The following is a 25,620-nucleotide window of genomic DNA, read 5'->3' as shown; positions in this document are numbered from 1 at the left end:
AATGAAAAACATTTCAGTAATCACTTTCTATCGCCATTATGTCTCCACTATTATTCAGAATTTCTTTAACTTAGGTAACTGTCTTCTCTATTGATACAGTAATTTAAATATGACTCAATTCTCAATACATTATTCCAGCAGATAATTTAGTGAACAGACATCGTCTTGCATCAAAATTTGCTTTATTATTTTAAGTTGAATTAGTCTATCAATTTAACCTAAACAATCTATTAAAAGTTAAATGTATATCTTATACAAACTAGCGAACATAACTTTCCAGGCAAAACATACAAATAGCTTAAATACAATCAAAAAAGATTTCAGTTTGCGCATTGGCTGGGAACGGAACCTGGGACTCCAGCTTGGAAGGCAGCTATGCTTACCACTATATCACTAAAGCTATGTAAATGACTAATATTCTCCGCAAATAAACCCCCTTTACAAATAAAGTCAAGACGCGTTACTATCGGCAATTCCCAGAAAAATAATAGCCCTGGTTTAAAAGTACAAGCGTTACTCCAGCTATGATTCTCATAGGCCAAATGAATAGATTAGCAATCAAAGAATAAAATCGACATTTATTACACAAGGAAACAGATCTTGCGCCTTTTAATAAAAGTAGATTATGTTTACTTATGCAACGTATTTCAATTAATTTACTGCATCACATTAATCACGCAATGATAATTAGTTTGATGGAAAACCTTAGGCTTTGTACGACATTATAAATGACGTCGAAATTCCTCTTAATTCTCTCTAACGTTATGGAAAACAGTTTATTCAATAAATCCCGCAACTTCCCTCATACTGGGAAGAAAAAATATAACATTTTTTATAACATTTTAATATATATAACATGATAGCAGACCTAATAAATGATATACAGCCTCGATCTCCTTTAATATATAAATATGTATATACAGTGCCTTGCGAAAGTATTCGGCCCCCTTGAACTTTGCGACCTTTTGCCACATTTCAGGCTTCAAACATAAAGATATAAAACTGTATTTTTTTGTGAAGAATCAACAACAAGTGGGACACAATCATGAAGTGGAACGACATTTATTGGATATTTAAAACTTTTTTAACAAATCAAAAACTGAAAAATTGGGCGTGCAAAATTATTCAGTTAAAGTTAATACTTTGTAGCGCCACCTTTTTCTGCGATTACAGCTGTAAGTCGCTTGGGGTATGTCTCTATCAGTTTTGCACATCGAGAGACTGAAATTTTTTACCATTCCTCCTTGCAAAACAGCTCGAGCTCAGTGAGGTTGGATGGAGAGCATTTGTGAACAGCAGTTTTCAGTTCTTTCCACAGATTCTCGATTGGATTCAGGTCTGGACTTTGACTTGGCCATTCTAACATCTGGATATGTTTATTTTTCAACCATTCCATTGTAGATTTTGCTTTATGTTTTGCATCATTGTCTTGTTGGAAGACAAATCTCCGTCCCAGTCTCAGGTCTTTTGCAGACTCCATCAGGTTTTCTTCCAGAATGGTCCTGTATTTGGCTCCATCCATCTTCCCATCAATTTTAACCATCTTCCCTGTCCCTGCTGAAGAAAAGCAGGCCCAAACCATGATGCTGCCACCACCATGTTTGACAGTGGGGATGGTGTGTTCAGCTGTGTTGCTTTTACACCAAACATAACGTTTTGCATTGTTGCCAAAAAGTTCAATTTTGGTTTCATCTGACCAGAGCACCTTCTTCCACATGTTTGGTGTGTCTCCCAGGTGGCTTGTGGCAAACTTTAAACAACACTTTTTATGGATATCTTTAAGAAATGTCTTTCTTCTTGCCACTCTTCCATAAAGGCCAGATTTGTGCAATATACGACTGATTGTTGTCCTATGGACAGTCTCCCACCTCAGCTGTAGATCTCTGCAGTTCATCCAGAGTGATCATGGGCCTCTTGGCTGCATCTCTGATCAGTCTTCTCCTTGTATGAGCTGAAAGTTTAGAGGGACGGCCAGGTCTTGGTAGATTTGCAGTGGTCTGATACTCCTTCCATTTCAATATTATCGCTTGCACAGTGCTCCTTGGGATGTTTAAAGCTTGGGAAATATTTTTGTATCCAAATCCGGCTTTAAACTTCTTCACAACAGTATCTCGGACCTGCCTGGTGTGTTCCTTGTTCTTCATGATGCTCTCTGCGCTTTTAACGGACCTCTGAGACTATCACAGTGCAGGTGCATTTATACGGAGACTTGATTACACACAGGTGGATTGTATTTATCATCATTAGTCATTTAGGTCAACATTGGATCATTCAGAGATCCTCACTGAACTTCTGGAGAGAGTTTGCTGCACTGAAAGTAAAGGGGCTGAATAATTTTGCACGCCCAATTTTTCAGTTTTTGATTTGTTAAAAAAGTTTGAAATATCCAATAAATGTCGTTCCACTTCATGATTGTGTCCCACTTGTTGTTGATTCGTCACAAAAAAATACAGTTTTATATCGTTATGTTTGAAGCCTGAAATGTAGCAAAAGGTCGCAAAGTTCAAGGGGGCCGAATACTTTCGCAAGGCACTGTATATAACATGATTACAGACCTAATAAATGACATACAGCCTAGATCTCCTTTAATACACACTAAAAGTTTTAGAACACCTACTCATTCAAGGATTTTTCTTTATTTTACTATTTTCTACATAGTAGAATAATAGTGAAGACATCAAAACTATGAAACAAAACATGGAATCACATAGTGACCAAAAAAAGTGTTAAACAAATAAAAATATATTTGAGATTTTTCAAAATAGCCACCCTTTGCCTTGACAGCTTTGCACACTCTTGGCATTCTCTCAACCAGCATCATGAGGTAGTCACCTGGAATACATTTCAATTAACATGTGGGCCTTGTTAAAAAGTCATTTGTGGAATTCATTTTTCTTAATGCGTTTGAGCCAATCAGTTTTTTTTTGACAAGGTAGGGTTGGTATACAGAAGATAGACCTAAATGTTAAAAGACCAAGTCCATATTATGGCCCAAACAGCTCAAATAAGCCAAGAGAAACGACAGTCAATCATTACTTTAAGACATGAAGGTCAGTCAATCCGGAAAATGTCAAGAACTTTGAAAGTGTCTTCAAGTGCAGTTGCAAAAACCATCAAGCGCTATGATGAAAATGGCCCTCATGAGGACTACCACAGGAAAGGAAGACCCAGAGTTACCTCTGCTGCAGAAGATAAGTTCATTAGAGTTAACTGCACCTCAGATTGCATCCCAAATATATGCTTCAGAGTTCAAGTATCAGACACATCTCAACATCAACTGTTCAGAGGAGACTGCATGAATCAGGCTTTCGTGGTCGAATTGCTGCATAGAAACCACTACCAAAGGACATCAATAAGAAGAGACTTTCTTGGGCAAACACACAAGAAACCCAAGAAATGGACATGGTGGACATTTTTTTAGACCTGTGGAAATTTGTCATTTAGCCTGATGAGGCCAAATTTGAGATTTTTGGATCTAACCGCTGTGTCATTGTGAGACGCAGAGTAGGTGAACAGATGATCTCCGTATGTGCGGTTCCCACCGTGAAGCATGGAGGTGGTATGATGGTACTTTGCTGATGACACTGTCCGTGATTTATTTAGAGTTCGAGGCACACTTAACTAGCATGGCTACCACAGCATTCTGCAGCGATACGCCATCCCATTTGGTTTAGCAGTTAGTGGGACTATCAACAGGACAATGACCCAACACACCTCCAGGCTGTGTAAGGGCTTTTTAACCAAGAAGGAGAGTGCTGGAGTGCTGCATCAGATGACCTGGACTCCACAACCACCTGACCTCAACCCAATTGAGATGGTTTGGGATTAGTTGGACCGCAGAGTGAAGGAAAAGCAGCTAACACACGCTAAGCATATGTGGGAAAGTCCTTCAAGACTGTTGGAAAAGCATTCCAGGTGAAGCTGGTTGAGAGAATGCCAAGAGTGTGCAAAGCTGTCATCAAGGCAAAGGGTTTGAAGAACCTAAAATATATTTTGATTTGTTCAACACTTTTTTGATTACTACATGATTCCATATGTGTTCATAGTTTTGATGTCTTCACTATTATTCTACAATTTAGAAAATAGTAAAAATAAAGAAAAACCCTTGAATGAGTAGTTGTGTCCAAACTGTTGACTGGTACTGTATAGTTAAATGCACTAAAGGGGAACAATGGGTACATATTGAAGATGGGCTTGCTCATCCACAGAATAATTGTACGTTTCTACTTTCAAAGGATAAAAAATAGAGAACATTAACAACTTCATACAATATGGAAGAACACTAGAACAATGTGGAAGAAAATTGAACGTATTCTACAAGAATCAATATGAATCTCTAAAAACACAACCTTCTGGAACAATCCATGGAGAGCTTTTCACAATTCAACCATAAATTGGTCCACAAGGAAAACTAAAAGGCATAGAAACTAAATTACTTGGTAACAGGAAATACATTTATTTCGGTGACAGAATTCTAAAGTAACTTTGGACTACAGTAGATACACTACATTACCAAAAATGTGTGGACACCTGCTCGTCGAAAATCATATTCCAAAATCATGGGCATTAAAAGGGAGTTGGTCCCCCCTTCGCTGCTATAATAGCCTTCACTCTTCTGGGAAGGGTTTCCACTAGATGTTGGAACATTACTGTGCTTCCATTCAACCACGAGAGCATTAGTGAGGCTCTGATGTTGGGCAATTAGGCCTGGCTCGCAGTTGGCGTACCAATCCATCCCAAAGGTGTTCGATGGGGTGGATGTCAGGGCTCTGTGCAGGCCAGTCAAGTTCTTCAACACGAATCTCAACAAACCACTTCTGTATGGACCTAGGTCCGGGGGCATTGTCATGCTGAAACAGGAAAGGGTCTTCCCCAAATTGTTGCCACAAAGTTGGAAGCACAGAATCATCTAGAATGTCATTGTATGCTGTAGCGTTTACACCACTCCAGCCGACGGTTGGCATTGCACATGGTGATCTTAGGCTTGTATATGGCTGCCATGGTAACCCATTTCATTTAGATCCTGACAAACAGTTATTGTGATGGCGTTGCTTCCAGAGGCAGTTTTGAACTTGGAAGTGAGAACAAGCTCAGAACAAGCTCAAAACATGGTTTTAAAACCACGCATAAGTTCAACAACTCCTCTTTTCAAGACAGTACTCACTGGTGATCAGATCTTCTGTCTCCTCCTCCTCTTCTTCACCCTCCTTCAATATGACAGTGATCTCTCCTTTCTTCACTCCAAAAAAACATCATCTTTCTCTTCTTCTTTCTCTGTAACAGCCTCACCCTCAACTTCTTGTTTTACTGTGACATCCTCCTCTTCCTTATCCTCTTTCACGACAATGTTCAGCCCCAGAACTTCTTTCTCTGTCCAGCAGACCTCCTCTTCTTTAACAGGAGGAGAGTAGCTTAGTGAACTCATGTTCGGGGATGTTAGCCAGCTAACCTAGCTAGTTAGCGACTAGCCAAGTGATAGGCTAACTTATCAAGCCAGCTACCGTTACCTGACTAAACGGAAATATGACATTAAATGGGGAAACTAGTTATATGATAGAATTATGCTTAAAATACAGAGGCAATTATACACCGATGCAGTCTGAACAGCTTGAATATTTCGGCTAGGATGCTAAAGAGGTGGCTGACTAGATGTTGTTGAAGAAGCGTCCACTAGATTATACGTCTGAAAGACGCACATCGCCATCTGCTGACTGGAGAGGGAAACGCAGATAAATGTTCATTTAACAAAAAGTCAATTTTGACATTTATTTCATTAAGTTATAATATAATATTCAGACAACTGCAGATTTGTAATAAGTATGAATTTAAAACCTACTTCTACATTCTACCAACCCAACAGATGCTTCTACTACAGGGAATATTAACCAATGAGATGGGTCTTTCCACATGATACCAACCCAACAGATGTTTCTACTACAGGGAATATTAACCAATGAGGTGGATCTTTCCACATGCTACCAACCCAACAGATATTTCTACTATGAAGCAACCCTTTCAGGTTGATTAAAGCTTAATTCCCAAATAGACAATACAGGTTTGGTCATTATCAGGTATTGGAGCGTTGAAAGATGATGCACAACAACGGTTTCTTCCAGGAAACCACGACTCCAATAACCACCACGGTCAAAATAATTGTAAAGTACGTCACCATCGAAACGACTACAGCTACAATCGACCGGTTCGCAATACATGGGTATTGGGATCTGACCTCATTGATCTGTCAGTAAGCTATGTTTACATGGGATCTGACCTCATTGATCTGTCAGTAAGTTATGTTTACATGGGTATTGGGATCTGACCTTATTGATCTGTCAGTAAGCTATGTTTACATGGGTACTGGGATCTGACCTCATTGATCTGTCAGTAAGCTATGTTTACATGGGATCTAACCTCATTGATCTGTCAATAAGCTATGTTTACATGGGTATTGGGATCTGACCTCATTGATCTGTCAGTAAGCTATGTTTACATGGGTACTGGGATCTGACCTCCTTGATCTGTCAGTAAGCTATGTTTACATGGGTATTGGGATCTGACCTTATTGATCTGTCAGTAATCTATGTTTACATGGGTACTGGGATCTGACCTCATTGATCTGTCAGTAAGCTATGTTTACATGGGATCTAACCTCATTGATCTGTCAGTAAGCTATGTTTACATGAGTATTGGGATCTGACCTCATTGATCTGTCAGTAAGTTATGTCTACATGGGTATTGGTATCTTACCTCACTTCCGGCGCCGACAGAGATGGCCGCCTCGCTTCGCGTTCCTAGGAAACTATGCAGTTTTTTGTTTTTTTCCACAGACGATGCAATCTCAACCACACTGCACACTGCCCTAACCCATCTGGACAAGAGGAATACCTATGTGAGAATGCTGTTTATCGACTACAGCTCAGCATTTAACACCATAGTACCCTCCAAACTCGTCATCAAGCTCGAGACCCTGGGTCCCGCCCTGTGCAACTGGGTACTGGACTTCATGACGGGCCACCCCCAGGTGGTGAGGGTAGGTAACAACATCTCCATCCCGCTGATCCTCAACACTGGGGCCCCACAAGGGTGCGTTCTGAGCCCTCTCCTGTACTCCCTGTTCACCCACGACTGCGTGGCCACGCACGCCTCCAACTCAATCATCAAGTTTGCGGACGACACAACAGTGGTAGGCTTGATTACCAACAACGACAAGATGGCCTACAGGGAGGAGGTGAGGGCCCTCGGAGTGTGGTGTCAGGAGAATAACCTCACACTCAACGTCAACAAAACTAAGGAGATGATTGTGGACTTCAGGAAACAGCAGAGAGAACACCCCCCTATCCACATCGATGGAACAGTAGTGGAGAGGGTAGTAAGTTTTAAGTTCCTCGGCGTACACATCACAGACAAACTGAATTGGTCCACCCACACAGACAGCATCGTGAAGAAGGCGCAGCAGCGCCTCTTCAACCTCAGGAGGCTGAAGAAATTCGGCTTGTCACTAAAAGCACTCACAAACTTCTACAGATGCACAATCGAGAGCATCCTGTCGGGCTGTATCACCGCCTGGTACGGCAACTGCTCCGCCCACAACCGTAAGGCTCTCCAGAGGGTAGTGAGGTCTGCACAACGCATCACCGGGGGCAAACTACCTGCCCTCCAGGACACCTACACCACCCGATGTCACAGGAAGGCCATAAAGATCATCAAGGACAACAACCACCCAAGCCACTGCCTGTTCACCCCGCTATCATCCAGAAGGCGAGGTCAGTACAGGTGCATCAAAGCTGGGGCCGAGAGACTAAAAACAGCTTCTATCTCAAGGCCATCAGACTGTTAAACAGCCACCACTAACATTGAGTGGCTGCTGCCAACACACTGACTCAACTCCAGCCACTTTAATAATGGGAATTGATGTAAAATATATCACTAGCCACTTTAAACAATGCCACTTAATATAATGTTTACATACCCTACATTATTCATCTCATATGTCTACGTATATACTGTACTCTATATCATCTAGTGCATCTTTATGTAATACATGTATCACTAGCCACTTTAAACTATGCCACTTTGTTCACATACTCATCTCATATGTATATACTGTACTCGATACCATCTACTGCATCTTGCCTATGCCGTTCTGTACCATCACTCATTCATATATCTTTATGTACATATTCTTTATCCCTTTACACTTGTGTGTATAAGGTAGTAGTTTTGGAATTGTTAGTTAGATTACTCGTTGGTTATTACTGCATTGTCGGAACTAGAAGCACAAGCATTTCGCTACACTCGCATTAACATCTGCTAACCATGTGTATGTGACAAATGAAATTTGATTTGATTTTGACTGGTCTGTCAGTAAGCTATGTTTAAATGGGTATTGGGATCTCAGCTATAGTAAAATCCAGCAAAGCAGTCCTACCAGCTAGAAGTGTAATGAACCCTGAGCCTGTCGCGTGCAGTCCGTGGAGAAAAGTTGGGTCTTTTTTATCTCGTAAAGTTACACTGGGAACACGGGCCACATAAATAATTATCATCCAGCACATTGTCTCGGAAGCTACTGTTCCTAGTGGTGCTAGAATGGATTATACGGGCTGACAATCACATTCATGTTCTTAACTGACAATTTAACTGACTTGTCAATTTAAATAAAGGAAGAAAATAAGGGAATATGTTCCATCATCCACTGCGTGTCTACTTGTCTTGTCTGTTTTCTTTACACCTGCTATGTAAAAGAGACAGAAGAATGCACAATGGTCAATGCTATCTGGGATCCTTGAGACATTCCTACCCTAGACCATAACCTTAACCACTTTAAATGTCAACTTCAATGGGCTTGGGACGTCCCAAGGATGTATCTCTACCTAAAAATACATTATCTAAGTGATTGATAGTTGGTATTCAGCAGTCATAAAGCCTGATTTACTTTAATGAACTACTAAAATAGTGATTTTGTCAGACAGCATAGACAGCAGCTCCACACTTTATTGACTGACTGATCCATTCATCCTTCCATCCCTCCTCAGCCTTCCTCTCCTCTGAAGACCCAGTGAGGGTGGAGCTCAGTCAGAGAGCTGTTGAGGGACTGGTTAGGAAGAACACTTCTACAGCCAGAGAGCTCACATGGTTAAGATGGTAAATATTTATGTCCCCTTAGCGGTTCATCACATAAGCAAAAGGGAATATGTTCCATCATCTGTTTATTTACATTAGTGCAAATTGTCCACTGATATTGGTGCAATTTCTCACCCTTTTTGGCTGTATGAAAGTTAATTTCCCCTCAAGAACATTTGTTCTTTGATATTATGAAGGTCATTTGTGTCAAATTTTCTTTTCCCCACTCATTCACTCCATCTCTTTACATTGCTTATTTATATTCAGTGGCCTGGCTACATCCAGACTGTCAAAGGCCCGTCCCGGTATATCTGAACTTAATGCAGCTTGGAGTGATCAGATGACAGAAGTCACATTTAGGTGTAACTGAGGCTGTAGATGCGCCATATCCATTACTTTGAGTGTTTTATATAATTTGACTAAATGTGTTTCTGTGTTGCAGAAACAAATGGAACAGCAAGGCCAGAAAACATGACATAAGCAGAGTTGTGGGAGACCACCTCAAGCCCCTGGTAGAGCCGGGGGTGGTGTTTACCACTCCTTCAGCAGGCTTGAACAATTGATCTGTTTGATCCATTTGTTTGTTTGAGTAGTTGAATCCTTTGATGTATTGTTGATTTCAACATTTTTCATTTTCAACAAATGCACTGGGTTGGTTGAAAAGTGATACTAAACATACATACCATGCACTATATTGACATAGTGGAAGAATTTATACTATTTTTCATACTAAGATGGACCAAGATATGTGTTGCTTTTGCACATATTTGTTCATTTTTCAAGAGTCTGTTAATTGGTCAGTCATTGGGTTAATTTTTTCACAATATGTTCAAAACAAGCTTTATTTATACAGCACATTTCAGACATGGATGCAATGCAATGGCTTCACAGGAAAACATTGTTTTTTAAATAACCAAATGTTTTACACACAAATGCCATTGATTAAAATAGTAAGAATTGGATGCAACATCCAACCCAAAATAGCAGCTTGTTTTACCACATTGTTTGTTGTTACATTCCCCAGCAGGAAAATCAGAAATGTCCCTTAAAAGGGAACTAACAAAGTCACTGACAACAACCACAACTAAACAGGTGGGGTTTTAGGTGGGGTTCTGATACACTATGGGAGTGTCCACTGAATATTGACTAGTAACAACAACTGGGACCTTAAAGACACCCACCATGAGACCCACTAAATCTGCCCAAGAAGAGGAAAACAAAAGAATAACCAACATCAAACTTAAAGACAGGAAGCAAACCAAAAAGGTGGAGCAACTAAAGATGTTGACTCTCCACATTTATCAAGACAACTGGAGCACTAGGCCAGACACTCTTAAATAGAACCTGGACCAGCTCAAATGGACAAGCCAGCACAGGTGTAACACATACTGACTACCGAGGTGACACCAATCAGTGCGTCCTACGTGCTAACGAGCTATACGTGCTAACGAGCTATACGTGCTAACGAGCTATACGTGCTAACGAGCTATACGTGCTAACGAGCTATACGTGCTAACGAGCTATACGTGCTAACGAGCTATACGTGCTAACGAGCTATACGTGCTTAAGTCCAACCTCAAAACATAAATGGAAAAACCAAAGCCTTTAACGTGTCCAAATCAATAACCAATATGCAGAAACAGTTTGTGATATATTGAAAACCTAAACATAAAATGTACTGTTTTCACATATTTGCCACAATAGTCATATTATTTGTATTTTTTAAACAAGCAGTTTTTTTAAAGTTTTTTTATTTGACCTTTATTTAACTAGGCAAGTCAGTTAAGAACAAATTCTTATTTTCAATGACAGCCTAGGAACAGTGGGTTAACTGCCATTGACTGACATTGATTAGGGGGAAATCAGTTCTACATGCTGTTGAAATTAACACAAAAAAAAAAACACCTCACTGGTTAGAAGACAACCTGCAGAGGACAGTTAGCTACATTTTGGAGTGATGCATTTAAATGTAGGTGTCGCTAAACAAAGGAACGCAACACACATTTGTCATCACTCTTCGATATCATTTCCCCTGAGGCCAATATCCATATGTTGAAATCAATAGAACAGGGGACAAACGTTTAGGGTTCTACATTGTGACATTCTGACTGACTCTGACTGCAGCTTAAACAACAGTGGCAAGGCTAGTTAGCTAGCTACCATTATCTGAGAAGACACTATAGTGGCCTGGAAATACGATGACATGGTAATTAGACAACATTGCCATCATTATCTTGCCATTGTGACGTCATTAAAATACTCTGACTACAATGTTAAAACATGCTACATTGTGACATTATTTCATTGATATCATGAAAACAACTGCATGTATGTATTTTCTGATGTTGGATCAGAGATCTTTTACGAGAATATCTCTTCCCACATTGATCACAGCTATAAGATTTCTCTCCTGTGTGTGTTCTCTGGTGTGATATCAGGCAGCTTGACTGAGCAAAACTCTTCCCACATTGATCACAGCTATAAGATTTCTCTCCTGTGTGTGTTCTCTGGTGTGATATCAGGCAGCTTGACTGAGCAAAACTCTTCCCACATTGAGTACAGCCATGATGTTTCTCTCCTGTGTATATTCTCTGGTGTATAGTCAAATAGCAAGATATAACAAAACTCTTCCCAAATTGAGTACAGCTATAAGGTTTTTCTCCTGTGTGTGTTCTATGGTGCACTTTCAGGCCGCTTGACGGAGTAAAACTCTTCCCACATTGATCAAAGCTATGAGATTTCTCCCCAGTGTGAATTATCTGGTGTGCTTGTAATGTACATGATTTTGAAAAGATCTTCCCACAATCAGAGCAGCAGTGAGTTCTCTTCCCTGTGGGTCTCTGCTGGTGTTTCTTGAGGTGTTCTAATCTGGAGAGACTGTTCTGCCTCGTCAGCATCATGAGGTTGAGGCTCCCCAGGATGCATGAAAGTCCCGTCTCTCCTGTGTGAATGGAAAAAGTCAGACAGACGGTTAAAGGCCCACAACAGTGGAAATCCACTGAAAAAGGTGATGCCAACAGTGTAGCCATGGTGTTGTACAACAATTGAAGTCTTTAATGAATGTTAATATTATTTGACAATTGTCTTAAGACAGTCAAGTGAGCAACAATAGTCATAATTGTCTTGTTTTCACATTAGTAGTAACATTGATGATTGTCGGCTAGAAATAAATTATTAAAGTTGTTGAAATCCTAAGCAGTGTGCATGACAACTTATGGTCTCCAATATAGGCCCATTTCTATGTTTAATAAAATTGACACATCGAGGGCAATGCGCACGCAATTTGGTTGCACAAACTCCTCCCTGCTAATGCAGAAACCGCTAGTTATGGATGTAGTGTAACTGCCTGGAGCAAAAATGTTGAAGGAAGATTTGTTTTTCACAAGGTATTTCGAATATTACCATATTATTGCATTATCAGATTATAACTGTTGTCGCAAATCAACTGCTTCATACTTAAAAAAAACACTTCAACCAGTAAAGTTTTATTTGGCTAGTTTTTCCATCAGCCTTGGTCCATAACTTCACCTATCAATAGCAAAGACCTACTGAAGGACCCATAACTTCACTTAACAACAACATAGAGGATATTCTGAAGTAGAAATTGTCAATAACAATATAGACCTACTGTAGGACCCATAACTTCACCTAACAACATAGACCTACTGTAGGACCCAAAACATCACCTAACAACAACATAGACCTACTGTAGGACCCATAACTTCCCCTAACAACAACATAGAGGATATTCTGAAGTAGAAATTGTCAATAGGAAAGTAAAGCACAGATTTCCTTTATTTGAAGATGCAGTTTTTTTCTTTTGGAAGATGTTCTGAATATCCATATTTGCTGCAGACTGACTGAGTGGAGGGGGATCTCTTGTGAAGTCTCAACCAACCACATCAGGCACCGCGTCAGTCCGGTGGCTTCTTGCCTACTGTGAAACCACGCCCAATTCCAGCCATTTTGTTGCTGTTTAAAACCTGGGGCCTGTTGCACAAAAGTAGAATTAAGACATCCGGGATAAATGACTCAGCTGAGCTCAATGAAGCCAAAACATGTGCGTCCAGGCTTAATTGGTTGCACAAAGACCAAGCCAGGATGAGCAGACACGGATTCATTAAGCCAGGTGAAACCAATCCTGGATAGGTGCGCGCTCACGGCTCACTCAAATAGACCCCGCCACAGATCACAGATTAACTGATTTACCATGGCAACTAGAGCCGCGTACTTTTCCCCGTCGGAAGCACAAATCCTCATGGAGGCATACGAGGAGGTAAAAGATATAATTAAGAAGAAAGGCAACACCGCCACAGTGATAAAGCAAAGAGAAAAAGCGTGGCAAAGTATTGCAGACCGCCTGAATGCGTAAGTAGTGCACAATTACACACTCACCGCTCCGCTGAAACATCACAATTACAATTCAAATATTTAATTCACATCTCCAAAAATGCAGTTGTACTGTAATTATGAAACGGTTAATTTTTTTTATTGAAATGCACTGCAGATATGAGTGAAATTGTGTAAAGTAACTCCATCACACTGTATAAAGCTATGATAAAATTTTTGCTATTTTTACTGAAAACAAGACAAAAATACCAAGTAATTTTTTGCAGTGTGACTCCATTAAGTGTGTGTGTGTGTGTGTGTGTGTGTGTGTGTGTAGATTAAACATGAACGGGCCAAAACGGACATGGCAGCAGGTCAAAATCAAATACAAGAACATTCTGCAGAATGGTATGGTCCCTGACTAATATTTAACAAAGCACAAGCATATATTGTACCCAGAAGGTGCCTGCTCACACATTGTCTGTACTGTTTTAGCAGTGAAAAAGAATACCCACAGACAAGGCACGGGTGGTGGGTCACCAAAGGCTGACCTTACCCCAGCAGAGGACATGGCCTTGGAGCTAAATAAAGGCAGGCCCGTCTTAGAAGGGATCCCTGGGGGGAAAGAGACGAGCATAGGTTCCTCCCAAGATGCCACCCGCTTCATTCAAGGTATGTCCTTCCATCTCTACATGGGATACAACCACATTCATATTGAATCAATTTGGACTGTCTGACTTTGGTTTACCTATTGCCTTGCAGTGTCTGGCAGCACTGTGTTCCTGTTAGAGCCACCAGCACAAGCACCAGACGATGCTGATCCAGTGAGTACTCCATCAAAGGCATACTGTAGGCCTGGCATGTCTTGTCTACTAGCTTCAATATGAATCCGATTAAATGTGATAGGGTGAAGGCCCCAGTGCAGCAGCAACAGCACATGATGGAGACGATGATGAGGAGGAGACCATCTCTCTGGATTCCAGAAGGCATGAGGTATCATGTTAAGACTGTGAAAGTACTATTTACTCTACAATGGTGAGGAGTCCTCATCAAAATCAAAAAATCTAATTTCTTTTACAGGACCCAGATGCTATACAGTGGGAAAACCAGCCTGGCAACATAGTGCGTATTAATAAAAGGACACCACATCCTGCCAAATTCCAGCTGCGCTAATTGTATTGCGTTCACAGAGCTCACAAGCTATCAGAAAGTTGTATGGCAACCACCTCCGGTGCCAAATAGAACTGGCAGACATAGACATTCAGTACAAGAAGAAAAAGATGGAAAATCTTGCACTGGAGTTCGAAATAAAAAAGAGGACAATTAGGAAACTGGACCTTGAAATAAAAAAACTTGAGAGGGAGGTGAGATATGCCTTCAATGTACACTGTATGCTAACTGTAACACAAATGTATTAATCATTATTTTTCTTTCCTCCCCAGCTCCAAGAAGATGACACAGCTCAAAATAAAAATTAGGTATATTCTCGTAAAGTCAAGTGAGCCATGACATATGAGCTCTTATTGTGAGCACACAGGACGGTGGCATCTTTCTAAGGTTTTTTTTATTTTCCCAGCAATCAGTACAACCAAGTCATCGTTATAAGGCATCGCCCTCTTTTGCCCACCCCCCCCAGCACCAGGTGTGGCCACTAGCCTATATGAAGGCCCAAAATTGTGTGTTCCTTTCTGCTCTGACAATGGCATGCCCATTCGTGCGAGATGTGGTGGATGAAGAAGCACTTGTGCTGAGGAGAGCCTTCAGGTGAGAAAGGGTCTTCAGGGACCGGTTGGACCCACTGGCCTTCCCTGATGACCATCTATATGAAAGATACAGGTTTTCTGCAGATGGCATCAGGTATCTATGCAGACTACTGGGTCCCAGGATTAAGCACCGCACTGCACGGAGCCATGCACTGAGTGTGGAGCAAATGGTTTGTGTGGCCTTGCGCTTTTTTGCTAGTGGAGCCTTCCTGTACTCAGTGGGGGATGCAGAACAGCTGAACAAGGCCACAATTTGCCGCACAATAAGGAGTGTGTGTCTGGCTATCAAAGCATTAGCAGATGTCTTCATCTCCTTCCCTGGCCACAGAAGACTCTGTGACATCAAAGAGGAGTTCTATAGGATTGCAGGTAAGAGGATCTACAAATTACAGGACAACTGTTAACACATAGTAGGATACTCATTACTTTGTGTGACAGGTTTCCCCAATGTCATTGGTGCAGTGGACTGCACACACATAAGGATAAAAGCCCCCTCAGGTGCCCATGAGGCCGATTTTGTGAATAGGAAATCCTTTCACAGCATTAATGTTCAGGTGAACATAACTTTTTGATATTGTCCATTGACGAACACTCTGCATTGCCAGTGATGTGCATTGATTGGTGTAATATTCCTCATCTTATGATTTCAGATGGTCTGCAATGCTGACTGTGTGATCAGCAATGTTGTGGCAAAATGGCCTGGCTCAGTCCATGACTCCAGAATCTTTCGGGCCTCTGACATCTATCAGTGCCTATCACAAGGTAAGCCACACAACCCCTATTTATAACCATCATGGCTGTGTCAAGAATATCACTGTGTTTATGAGGTAGTAATGATGAGATTTTGTGTTGACAGGTGAATTCTCTGGTGTGTTGCTGGGAGACAGGGGGTATGGCTGCCAGCCTTTTCTCCTGACACCTTTCACAGACCCCCAGGAAGCACAGCAGGCCTACAACCATGCCCATGCCAGGACCAGGGCCAGAGTTGAAATGACCTTTGGCCTCCTGAAGGCACGCTTTCACTGCCTTCACAAATTAAGGGTCAGCCCTGTTAGGGCATGTGATATTACTGTGGCTTGTGCTGTCCTCCACAATGTGGCCTGCCTGAGGAAGGAGAGGGCCCCCAGAGTGCCACCAGCCATGGACTGGGACAATCCGGCAATCTTCCCTGATGACGACAGTGGTCGGCTGCTGAGGGACCAATATGTGTTGAATTATTTTAGTTAGTATGTGTGCTTTCAATTTTGGTTAAATATGTCCTGCGGTGGCAGAGGAATTTGGGTTTTTTTGGGATCGTTTTTTGACGAATTTGGCCTCTTATGATGTTTGTGCGGTATACTGTGTGTAATACAAGGCTGCAGGGAGGCTACTGCATCCATTCATTTGTCTGTTCAGTTGATGTGTATGGATTTGTCCTGCATTTATTTTAGTGTGCAGACATGCAGGGTGTGTTATACACATTCAAAGGTCTGTATATGTATCATTTTGTATAATATGCTTAGATTCTGTGCTTTCCATCTTGTAGAGTCACTGTGACTTCAGTTTTAAAAGGAGCTGATGGTTTACCTGCTTTGTTTTGTCCTTATTCAATAAAGGAACATAATGTTACACATTGTGTTTTTATATTCATATGGAATGTGTATTTGTTTATATGACAGAGTACTAGGGCCACACTGAAGAAAAAGGATAAAGTCATAAATTTATGAGGCTGGTTCTTTCTGCAGAAAAGCTACATATTGTTTTTACAGTTTTGATACTTATGACAATGTGATACTTAATATTCTGGCACATCAGCATGTCTTTGTTTATGAAACCATACTGAAGTACAATTTCACGAAATGCCCCACATCTGTCATTTTAACAACTGTCCTCCTTTAAAACAACTGGTTACAATATTATGACTTGTGTTTTTTTCCCCTCTGTGGCCCTAATATTCTAGCATTTTATATATAGCCTTATAGTCTATGGGAAACTGTAAATTATCTAATGATAGCAACATCATCTAAAAATCATTTTTTATCCAAAATCATTGAAATTAATGATCACAAACGTTTAAATAACAGTGGGTCTAGTTATATGTGATAACAATGTATAGTGAGCAGTGAAATAACTATTGGTTTCCATTTGTGGTGACTGCTGACTGACATTAGGGATGAGATTAAATAGATCCTGGAATTTAGCCTGGTCTGGAGCAGGCTAGCTCCACAGAATAAATCTCCATGGTAATTTATACCATAACATATCCTCCTGCCCCCTATCCATCTTTAGTGCAACCGGATTACGGATCAATTGAGCCAGGATCACCAAGATATCCTGGCTTAATCCCTTATCCTAGTTTTGTGCAACAGGCCCCTGGTTTAAAAAAAGCCACACAACAATCAACCAATCTGGAGTTCAAACAATAACAAAGCTGTAATTACATCACTGTTGAGATAATATGATGATGGATGGGGCTGGAGAAATGTAACTGGTCTCAAATTCATAGACAGACCTATGGATACAAGGTATCAACATGATAGTTTTAACCATGTTGAGGCTATACAGTGTTGGTTTACATTGTTTCTAAACATTGGAGTAAAAAAAAGCTTATTTGGGGTTCTGATGGGGTACAACAGTTTAACTAAGCTCATGAGGCATGTGTTATATTCTTCAAGAATCAATGTCTATAAATAAATAATTTAAAAGTCTAAATATGGATGTAGCTATTGCATATTTCGCCTTTAACACCACACATCAGTTCAGCAACTGCAGAGTTTGTGAATCTGTATTTAAGACATTACTTACTAGTTAATCAGGGCCCAGTCACCCTCTACTTGTTTTTGTATTGTGACATCCTCCTCTTTCACGACAACGTTCAGCCACAGACCCTCTTTCTCCATCCAGCAGACCTCCTCTTCTTTAGCAGGAGGTGAGTAGCTTAGTGACCTCATGGTCGGAGATGTTAGCTAGGCTATTGCTAATTTATCCAGCCCGCTAGATGACTAATAACAACACCGTAAATATGAAATTAAATCGGTTAACTAACTAGATGACAGAAGTGGGCTTAAAACAAAGTGGCTAATATACACAAAAGAGCTATATTGGTTTGGCTATTTTGTCTAGCAAGCTACCGAGGTAGCTGACTAACTGTTGCTGCTGTTGAAAGAAGCGTTCCGTCCACTAGATTATAAATCACACTAGCAGCATAACCTTAATTTCCCACACCAGACCTAGTCTGTTCATTATATACATCTACATGATGCATTCTTACACCATGTTGGAGCAGTATAGACCTACAGTAGCTGGCTACTTATTAAGATTTAGTATGACTTAATGAAACTGCCTTAAATGTGCTGTAGTAAACATGTTTTATTCGCACTAATCAATCAACACTTTCTTCTCTTTGTATGTCTCAATATAATGGTATTATTTAATTAAATCCATTTAAAATAATCTTTGTCTGAAAATAAAATATGATCCTCAACTGCGTTTCCCCTCCAGTCAGCAGACGGCGATGTACGTCTTTCAGGCGATGCTGCCAGCGTGACGTATAATCTAGTGGACGGTTCTTCAGATACAGCTCGTCAACCACCTCGGTAGCTTGCTAGCCAACAGCCGATAGATTCAAGCTATTTAGACGCTTTCGGTCTATATTTGCTGCTGTGTTTTAGACACACTTCTGTCGTATCTACTTGTTTACCTATTTAATTTAATATTACGTTATTTTGTATTAGTCAGATATAGCAGCTGGCTGGTTAAATTAGCACTAGCCTAGTCGCTAACGATAGCTAGCTAGCTAACATTTTCGAACATGAGCTCCCTAAACTACTCCCCTCCTGTTAAAGAAGAGGTCTGCTGGACGGAGAAAGAAGCTCTGGGGCTGAACATTGTCGTGAAAGAGGAGACGGAAGAGGAGGATGTCACAGTAAAACAAGAAGTTGGGGGTGAGGCTGTTACAGTGAAAGAAGAGAAAGACGTTTCAGTGAAAGAAAAGAAAGACTCGTTCAGAGTGAACGAGGAGGAGGAGGATGTCACAGTAAAAGAAGAGGAAGGGAAAGAGGATGTAGTTTTTGTAGTGAAGATGGAAGGGGAGATTACTGTCACATTGGAAGATGGAGATGAGGAGGATGTTACAGTAAAAGAAGAGGATGTCGTTTTTGGAGTGAAGAAGGAAGGGGAGATTACTGTCACATTGAAAGATGAGATGGAGATAGATCTGATTAACACCAGTAAGTACCGTCTTCAATGTGTTTTTAACTTTGGATATTCGGAGTTGGCTCGTCAATACCTCTTCAACGGAGGGCCCTAGGATGACTGATATGTATAGAATCAGACGACGTAGAGAGAAAGCTACCCCTTGTTTTCTCCGTTCCGTTTCCAAAAAGTGAATTAACATATATATTTGAGAAGGGTCTATCTGCTGAGCGCAGACTGGGGGGCACGGCATGTAGTGATTTTCATGTAGTGATGTTTTACTACACACCGTGCCCCCCAATAGTGCCATGTGAGAGTTGGGTTGGCCACACCAAAGATTATGGATACACTGACAAGATGACTCTCCGCCCTAACAAGGGGAGTCGTTGTCCACAAAGTGGCACTGCGGGTTGTCTAGATCCCGCCTATCCTTTCTTTGGATTGGTGGATACATCTTATTATTGTAATCTATTGTTTATATTCTATGAGGGTTGTTGACATCAACCGCCTGTATTCAATGGAGAGCGATGCTAAGCTTGAATATGCATAGCGATCTGGAGACAACTCCTATAGTGTTTTTTTATCAAAGTTGTCGGTATGTCACGTGTCCACATAACTTCATCATTACTTCTGTTAGATCAAGTAAACCTCACGTAGCAAATAAGCCATTCATTTTGTTGTTGACCAAATTCAACACTTTCCACATTGGGTTGATAATCGTTTCCATTTGGATACAACCTAATGTAGCCTACTGGCATGACCTAGAGAGATACAACCTACTGTAACCTACTGGCATGACCTAGAGAGATACAACCTACTGTAACCTACTGGCATGACCTAGAGAGATACAACCTACTGGCTTGACCTAGAGAGATAAAACCACTTGGATACAATCTACTGTAGCCTACTGGCTTGACCTAGAGAGTTACAACCTACTGTAACCCACTGGCCTGACATAGAGAGTTACAACCTACTGTAGCCTACTGGCATGACCTAGAGAGATAAAACCACTTGGATACAACCTACTGTAACCTTATGGCATGACCTAGAGAGTTACAACCTTCTGTAGCCTACTGGCATGACCTAGAGAGTTACAACCTACTGTAACCTACTGGCATGACCTAGAGAGATACAACCTACTGTAGCCTACTGGCATGACTTAGAGAAATACAACCTACTGTAGCCTACTGGCATGACCTAGAGAGAGAACACTACTTGGATACAACCTACTGTAGCCTACTGGCATGACCTAGAGAGATAAAACCACTTTGATACAACCTACTGTAAACTAGTGGCATGACCTAGAGAGAGAGAACCACATGGATACAACCTACTGGCTTGACCTAGAGAGATAAAGTTGTACAATTCCTGGATTTTAAATGAATATTTTCCAGTAATAATGATTATTTGTATCTTCCAATCCACATTTGGGATCCCTCTCGACCCCAATAACAGACATCTACTTTGGGACTCCCAATCACAGCTGGATGTGATACTGCCTGTAGTGACGCCTCTTACACTGAGATGCAGTGGCTTCGACCGCTGCGTCCATGTGTGTGTTAACTATGTGACTGTACTAGAATGCTTAAAAGGGGGGGTTCTTCTAAGCTATTTGGAATTGTTTTAAGAAGGTTTAAACAACATGAAGGGCTTCCCCAGTACAGTACTGTTTTAAGAATGCTATACCAAGGATAATTTTGCTATTTGATTTTGAACTGTAAGACCCATGGAAGTATCAACAAAAAATATTTGGCCATACTGCTATAACCCATACTAATGCATTGCATAACATTCACAACATGGAACAACAGTTCCCCAAAACATCTAAAGGGAGTTTGTTCTTAAGTGTTTGTCCTGTATCTGAGAGATGTAAAAAATATAGATATAATTTTTTATGTCTTTAACCCCCTTTTTTGTCACTTAAGTTTTTCCACATTTTGTTACATTACATCCTTTTTCTACAATGGATTAAATAAATAAGAATCCTCATCAATCTACACACAATACCCCGTAATGACAGAGAAAATAGGTTTGGAGAAAAAAAAATTACATTTATTAAAAATAAAAAACAGAAATACCATATTTACATAAGTATTCAGACCCTTTGCTATGAGACTTGAAATTGACCTCAGGTGCATACTGTTTCCATTGGTCATTGTTGAGATGTTTCTACAACTTGATTGGAGTGCACCTGTGGTAAATTCAATTGATTGGACATGATTTGGAAAGGCTCACACCTGTCTGACTACCACAGCACTTTGAAGCAGTACACCATCCCATCTGGTTTGCGCTTAGTGGGACTATCATTTGTTTTTCAACAGGACAATGACCCAACACACCTCTAGGCTGTGTAAGAGCTATTTGACCAAAAAAGAGAGTGATGGAGTGCTGCATCAGATGACCTGGCCTTCACAATCACCCGACCTCAACCCAATTGAGATGGTTTGGGATAAGTTGGACCACAGAGTGAAGGAAAAGGAGCCCAAAAGTGCTCAGCATATGTGGGAACTCCTTCAAAACTGTTGGAAAAGCATTCCAGGTGAAGCTGGTTGAGAGAATGCCAAGAGTGTGCAAAGCTGTCATCAAGTTGTGTCAACCTGTAACTGGTACTGTATATCTCACAAATGTTTTTGCATTCAGTTCCAAAAGGTCACTTTCTTACCACTTCTTCCATAGTTAAACATGTAAGGAAAGCTTTTTTTTAATCGAAAGGGATGCTGTCAAAAATGTATTGAATTCAAATGGATTTACCCAGCCTACAAAGCACTACAGCCACTCTGTGATGACCAGTTCTGCTCTTTTATTGAGGGATCAAGTCTAGATTAAACCTCATAGGAAGACACTTTTATCATGTGCAGGTTTCATTCAGGTCTCTGTTTAATGAGATACTCTGTTTGTCTTTGGCAGGAGAGAAACCAGACTCTGACAGCGGGGAGAGTCCTTCAGGGGAACCAGACCCAGAGACGCCCAAACCAGCGAGACAACACCACTGCTCCCACTGTGTTAAGAGTTTTTGCTGGTCAGGGAACCTAAAACTGCACGAAAGAACACACACAGGAGAAAAGCCTTTCCAATGTTCCCAGTGTGGAAAAAGTTTTACCATGTTAGCTAACCTGAAAAGGCATGAGAGAATACACACAGGAGAAAAGCCTTATCACTGTTCCCACTGTGGAATGAGTTTTACTCAGACAGGGCACCTAAAAGCTCATGAGAGGATACACACAGGAGAAAAGCCTTTCCAATGTTCCCAGTGTGGAAAAAGTTTTACTAAGAAAGGGCAATTAAAAGAGCATGAGAGAATACACAAAGGAGAAAAGCCATTCCAATGTTCCCATTGTGGAAAGAGTTTTACTCTAATAGGAAACCTAAAAAAGCATGCGAGACTACACACCGGAGAAATGCCTTTCCAATGTTCCCAGTGTGAAAAGAGTTTTGCCGTGTTAGCTAACCTGAAAAGGCATGAGAGAATACACACAGGAGAAAAGCCTTACCACTGTTCCCACTGTGAAAAGAGGTTTATTCAGTTAGGGGACCTAAAAGCTCATGAGAGGATACACACAGGAGAAAAGCCTTATCACTGTTCCCACTGTGAAAAGAGTTTTATTCATTTAGGGTACCTAAAAGCTCATGAGAGGACACACACAGGAGAAAAGCCTTTCCAATGTTCCCATTGTGAAAAGACTTTTACCATTTTAGCTAACCTGAAAAGGCATGAGAGAATACACACTGGAGAAAAGCCTTATCACTGTTCCCACTGTGGAATGAGTTTTACTCAGACAGGGCACCTAAAAGCTCATGAGAGGATACACACAGGAGAAAAGCCATTCCATTGTTCCCAGTGTAGAAAGAGTTTTACTAAGAAAGGGCTGTTAAAAGAGCACGAGAGAATACACAAAGGAGAATAGCCTTTCCAATGCCCCCAGTGTGGAAAGAGTTTTCCCTGGTTAAGGAGCCGGAAGGAGCATAAGAAGACACACACCAAAAAAGCCCTACCACTGCTCTCTCTCTGTGTGGAAGGACATTTTCCCAGTCACAGAACCTGAAATCACATGAGACAATAAAGGTGCTGTGTTCTGACTTTTTTTTTTTTGACTGAGAATTTGTGTTTTTGTTTATGCCACATGAAATCATATTTACGATTATACCTGTCTATATAAGGTCCTACAGTTGACAATGCACGTCAGAGCAAACGCCAAGCAATGAGGTCAAATAAATTGTCCGTAGAGCTCCAAGACAGGATTGTGTTGAGGCACAGATATGGGGAAGGGTACCAAAAAATATCTGTAGCATTGGATGTCCCCAAGAACACAGTGGTCACCATCATTCTTTGATTGAAGTAGTTTGGTACCACCAAGACTCGCACGGCCAAACTGAGCAATTGGGCGAGAAGGGCCTTAGTCAGGGAGGTGACCAAGAACCCGATGGTCACTCTGATAGAGCTACAGAGTTCCTCTGTGGGGATGGGAGAACCTTCCAGAAGGACAACCATCTCTGTAGCAGTCCACCAATCAAGCCTTTATGGTAGGGTGGCCAGACGGAAGCCACTCCTCAGTAAAATGTACATTACAGCCCGCTTGGAGTTTGCCAAAAAGACACCTAAAGACTCTCAGACCATGAGAAACAAGATTCCCTCGTCTGATGAAACCAATATTGAACTCTTTGGCCTGAATGCCAAGCATCATATCTGATATAAACCTGGCACAGCATCAGGCTGTGAGGATGTTTTTCAACGGCAGGAACTGGGATGCTAGTCAGGATCGAGGGAAAGATGGACGGAGCAAAGTGCAACCTGGTGAAAACCTGCTCCAGAGCACTCAGGACCTCAGACTGGGGCGAAGGTTCACCTTCCAGCAGGACAACGACCCTAACCACACATCCAAGACAGCGTAGGAGTGGCTTTGGGACAAGTCTCTGAATGACCTTGAGTGGCCCAGCCAGAGCCCGGACTTGAACCCAGTCTAACATCTCTGGTGAGACCTGAAAATAGCTCCCCCATCCAATCTGACAGTTTGAGAGAAGAATGGTAGAAACTCCCCAAATATAGGATGCCAAGTTTGTAGCGTCATACCCATGAAGACTGGAGGCTGTAATCGCTGTCTAAGGTGTTTCAACAAAATACGTAGTAAAAGGTCTGAATACTTATGTAGATTTTTCAGTTTATTATTTTAATAAATTAGAAGGAAAAAAGTGTTTTTGCTTTGTCATTATGGGGTCATGTGTGTCGATTGAGTATCTAAAAATATATATTTTTAGAATAAGGCTGTAACGTAACAAAATGTGGAAAAAGTGAAGGGGTCTAAATACTTTCCGAATGCACTGTATTGTTACACCACGTAGGCACAGTATAGACCTAGTCTGTTCATTATATACATCTAAATTATGTATTGTTACACCATGTAACAGCAGTAAAATTGGTGGACAAATTGTTGACACCCTTGATAAAGATGAGCAACAATGACTCTATAAAATAAATAATTAAAATACTGAGCTATAGTGTATGTAAAAAATAAAGGAAATTATATTATTTTATAGCAATACAATTGCTCAGAGAAAGAGATTTAGTTTAACATGTAATTCTCAAAGGTAGGGGTCTGAATTATTGCCACCCATGTTTTCAATACTCCAGCACCTTCCCCTTGGGAGGATAACGACACTCAAATGTTTTATGAGATTAGAGAACACATTGGGTGGGATCTTAGACCATTCTTCCAAACAGAATCTCTCCAGGTCCTTGATTTATTTTGTCTGCGCTTATGGACTGCCCTGTTCAATTCAAACCACAGGTTTTCAATGGAGTTCAAGTCCGAAGACTGAGATGGCCATAGAAAGTGTTGATTTTGTACCCGATTAACCATTTCTTCGTGGATGTTGATGTGTCTTGCTAGAATATCAACTTATGGCCAAGTATCAGCCTCCTTAGCAGAGTGGTAACCAGGGTTTGGGCTAAAATATCCTGGTAGTGGATAAAGTTGATTTATTTTATACATACATTTTTGCTCATCTTTATCAAGGGTATCAATAAGTAGGTGCTTATTTTGATATCTAGTTATTTTACTGAATCAGAAATACAGATGTGGAGTAGATGTAGAGTTTGTTTTGAATTCTCATAAAAAATCTGAACTAATCAAACACTTGTTGCTCTTTGTACGTGTTGAAATAATATTATTATTTAATGGAGAGGGAAAAAAACGTTTCCCTAAACTGCTTTATAATATTATAATTTAATGAAGAAGAC

The 25,620-nt window shown here is 40.8% G+C and overlaps 2 protein-coding genes and 1 long non-coding RNA gene across 4 annotated transcripts in view; 2 read left to right on the top strand and 1 right to left on the bottom strand.

Annotated features, from left to right (window-relative positions):
- LOC149982494 (uncharacterized) overlaps positions 1-25,620 on the bottom strand; it is a 493,843-nt gene that overhangs the window by 394,729 nt on the left and 73,494 nt on the right. The gene's annotated exons all lie outside the window — the stretch shown is intronic.
- Positions 13,077-15,573, top strand: LOC149982495 (uncharacterized). 2 transcript variants are annotated; one of them, XM_090240569.1, is made up of 6 exons: positions 13,077-13,857; positions 13,945-14,121; positions 14,212-14,273; positions 14,356-14,442; positions 14,530-14,571; positions 14,640-15,573. In XM_090240569.1, exons 1-6 carry the CDS (start codon positions 13,794-13,796, stop codon positions 14,865-14,867), a joined length of 660 nt encoding a protein of 219 aa, XP_090096695.1. In that variant the 5' UTR covers positions 13,077-13,793; the 3' UTR covers positions 14,868-15,573. The 2 variants fall into 2 exon arrangements, with proteins under 2 accessions (XP_090096695.1, XP_090096696.1); XM_090240570.1 differs by having other exon boundaries at positions 13,078-13,857; positions 14,530-15,573.
- On the top strand, positions 18,526-25,514 carry LOC110527624 (uncharacterized). The gene is made up of 2 exons (XM_021609026.3): positions 18,526-19,420; positions 22,293-25,514. The coding sequence occupies exons 1-2, from the start codon at positions 19,003-19,005 to the stop codon at positions 23,288-23,290; spliced, it is 1,416 nt and encodes a 471-aa protein (XP_021464701.2). The 5' UTR covers positions 18,526-19,002; the 3' UTR covers positions 23,291-25,514.

Source organism: Oncorhynchus mykiss, chromosome 7 (genome assembly GCF_057628025.1).
Source record: "Oncorhynchus mykiss isolate SJ-2025 chromosome 7, ASM5762802v1, whole genome shotgun sequence".
Lineage (NCBI taxonomy): Eukaryota > Metazoa > Chordata > Actinopteri > Salmoniformes > Salmonidae > Oncorhynchus > Oncorhynchus mykiss.
The sequence above is the reverse complement of the archived record's forward strand: the minus strand, read 5'-3'. Positions and strand labels throughout refer to the sequence as shown.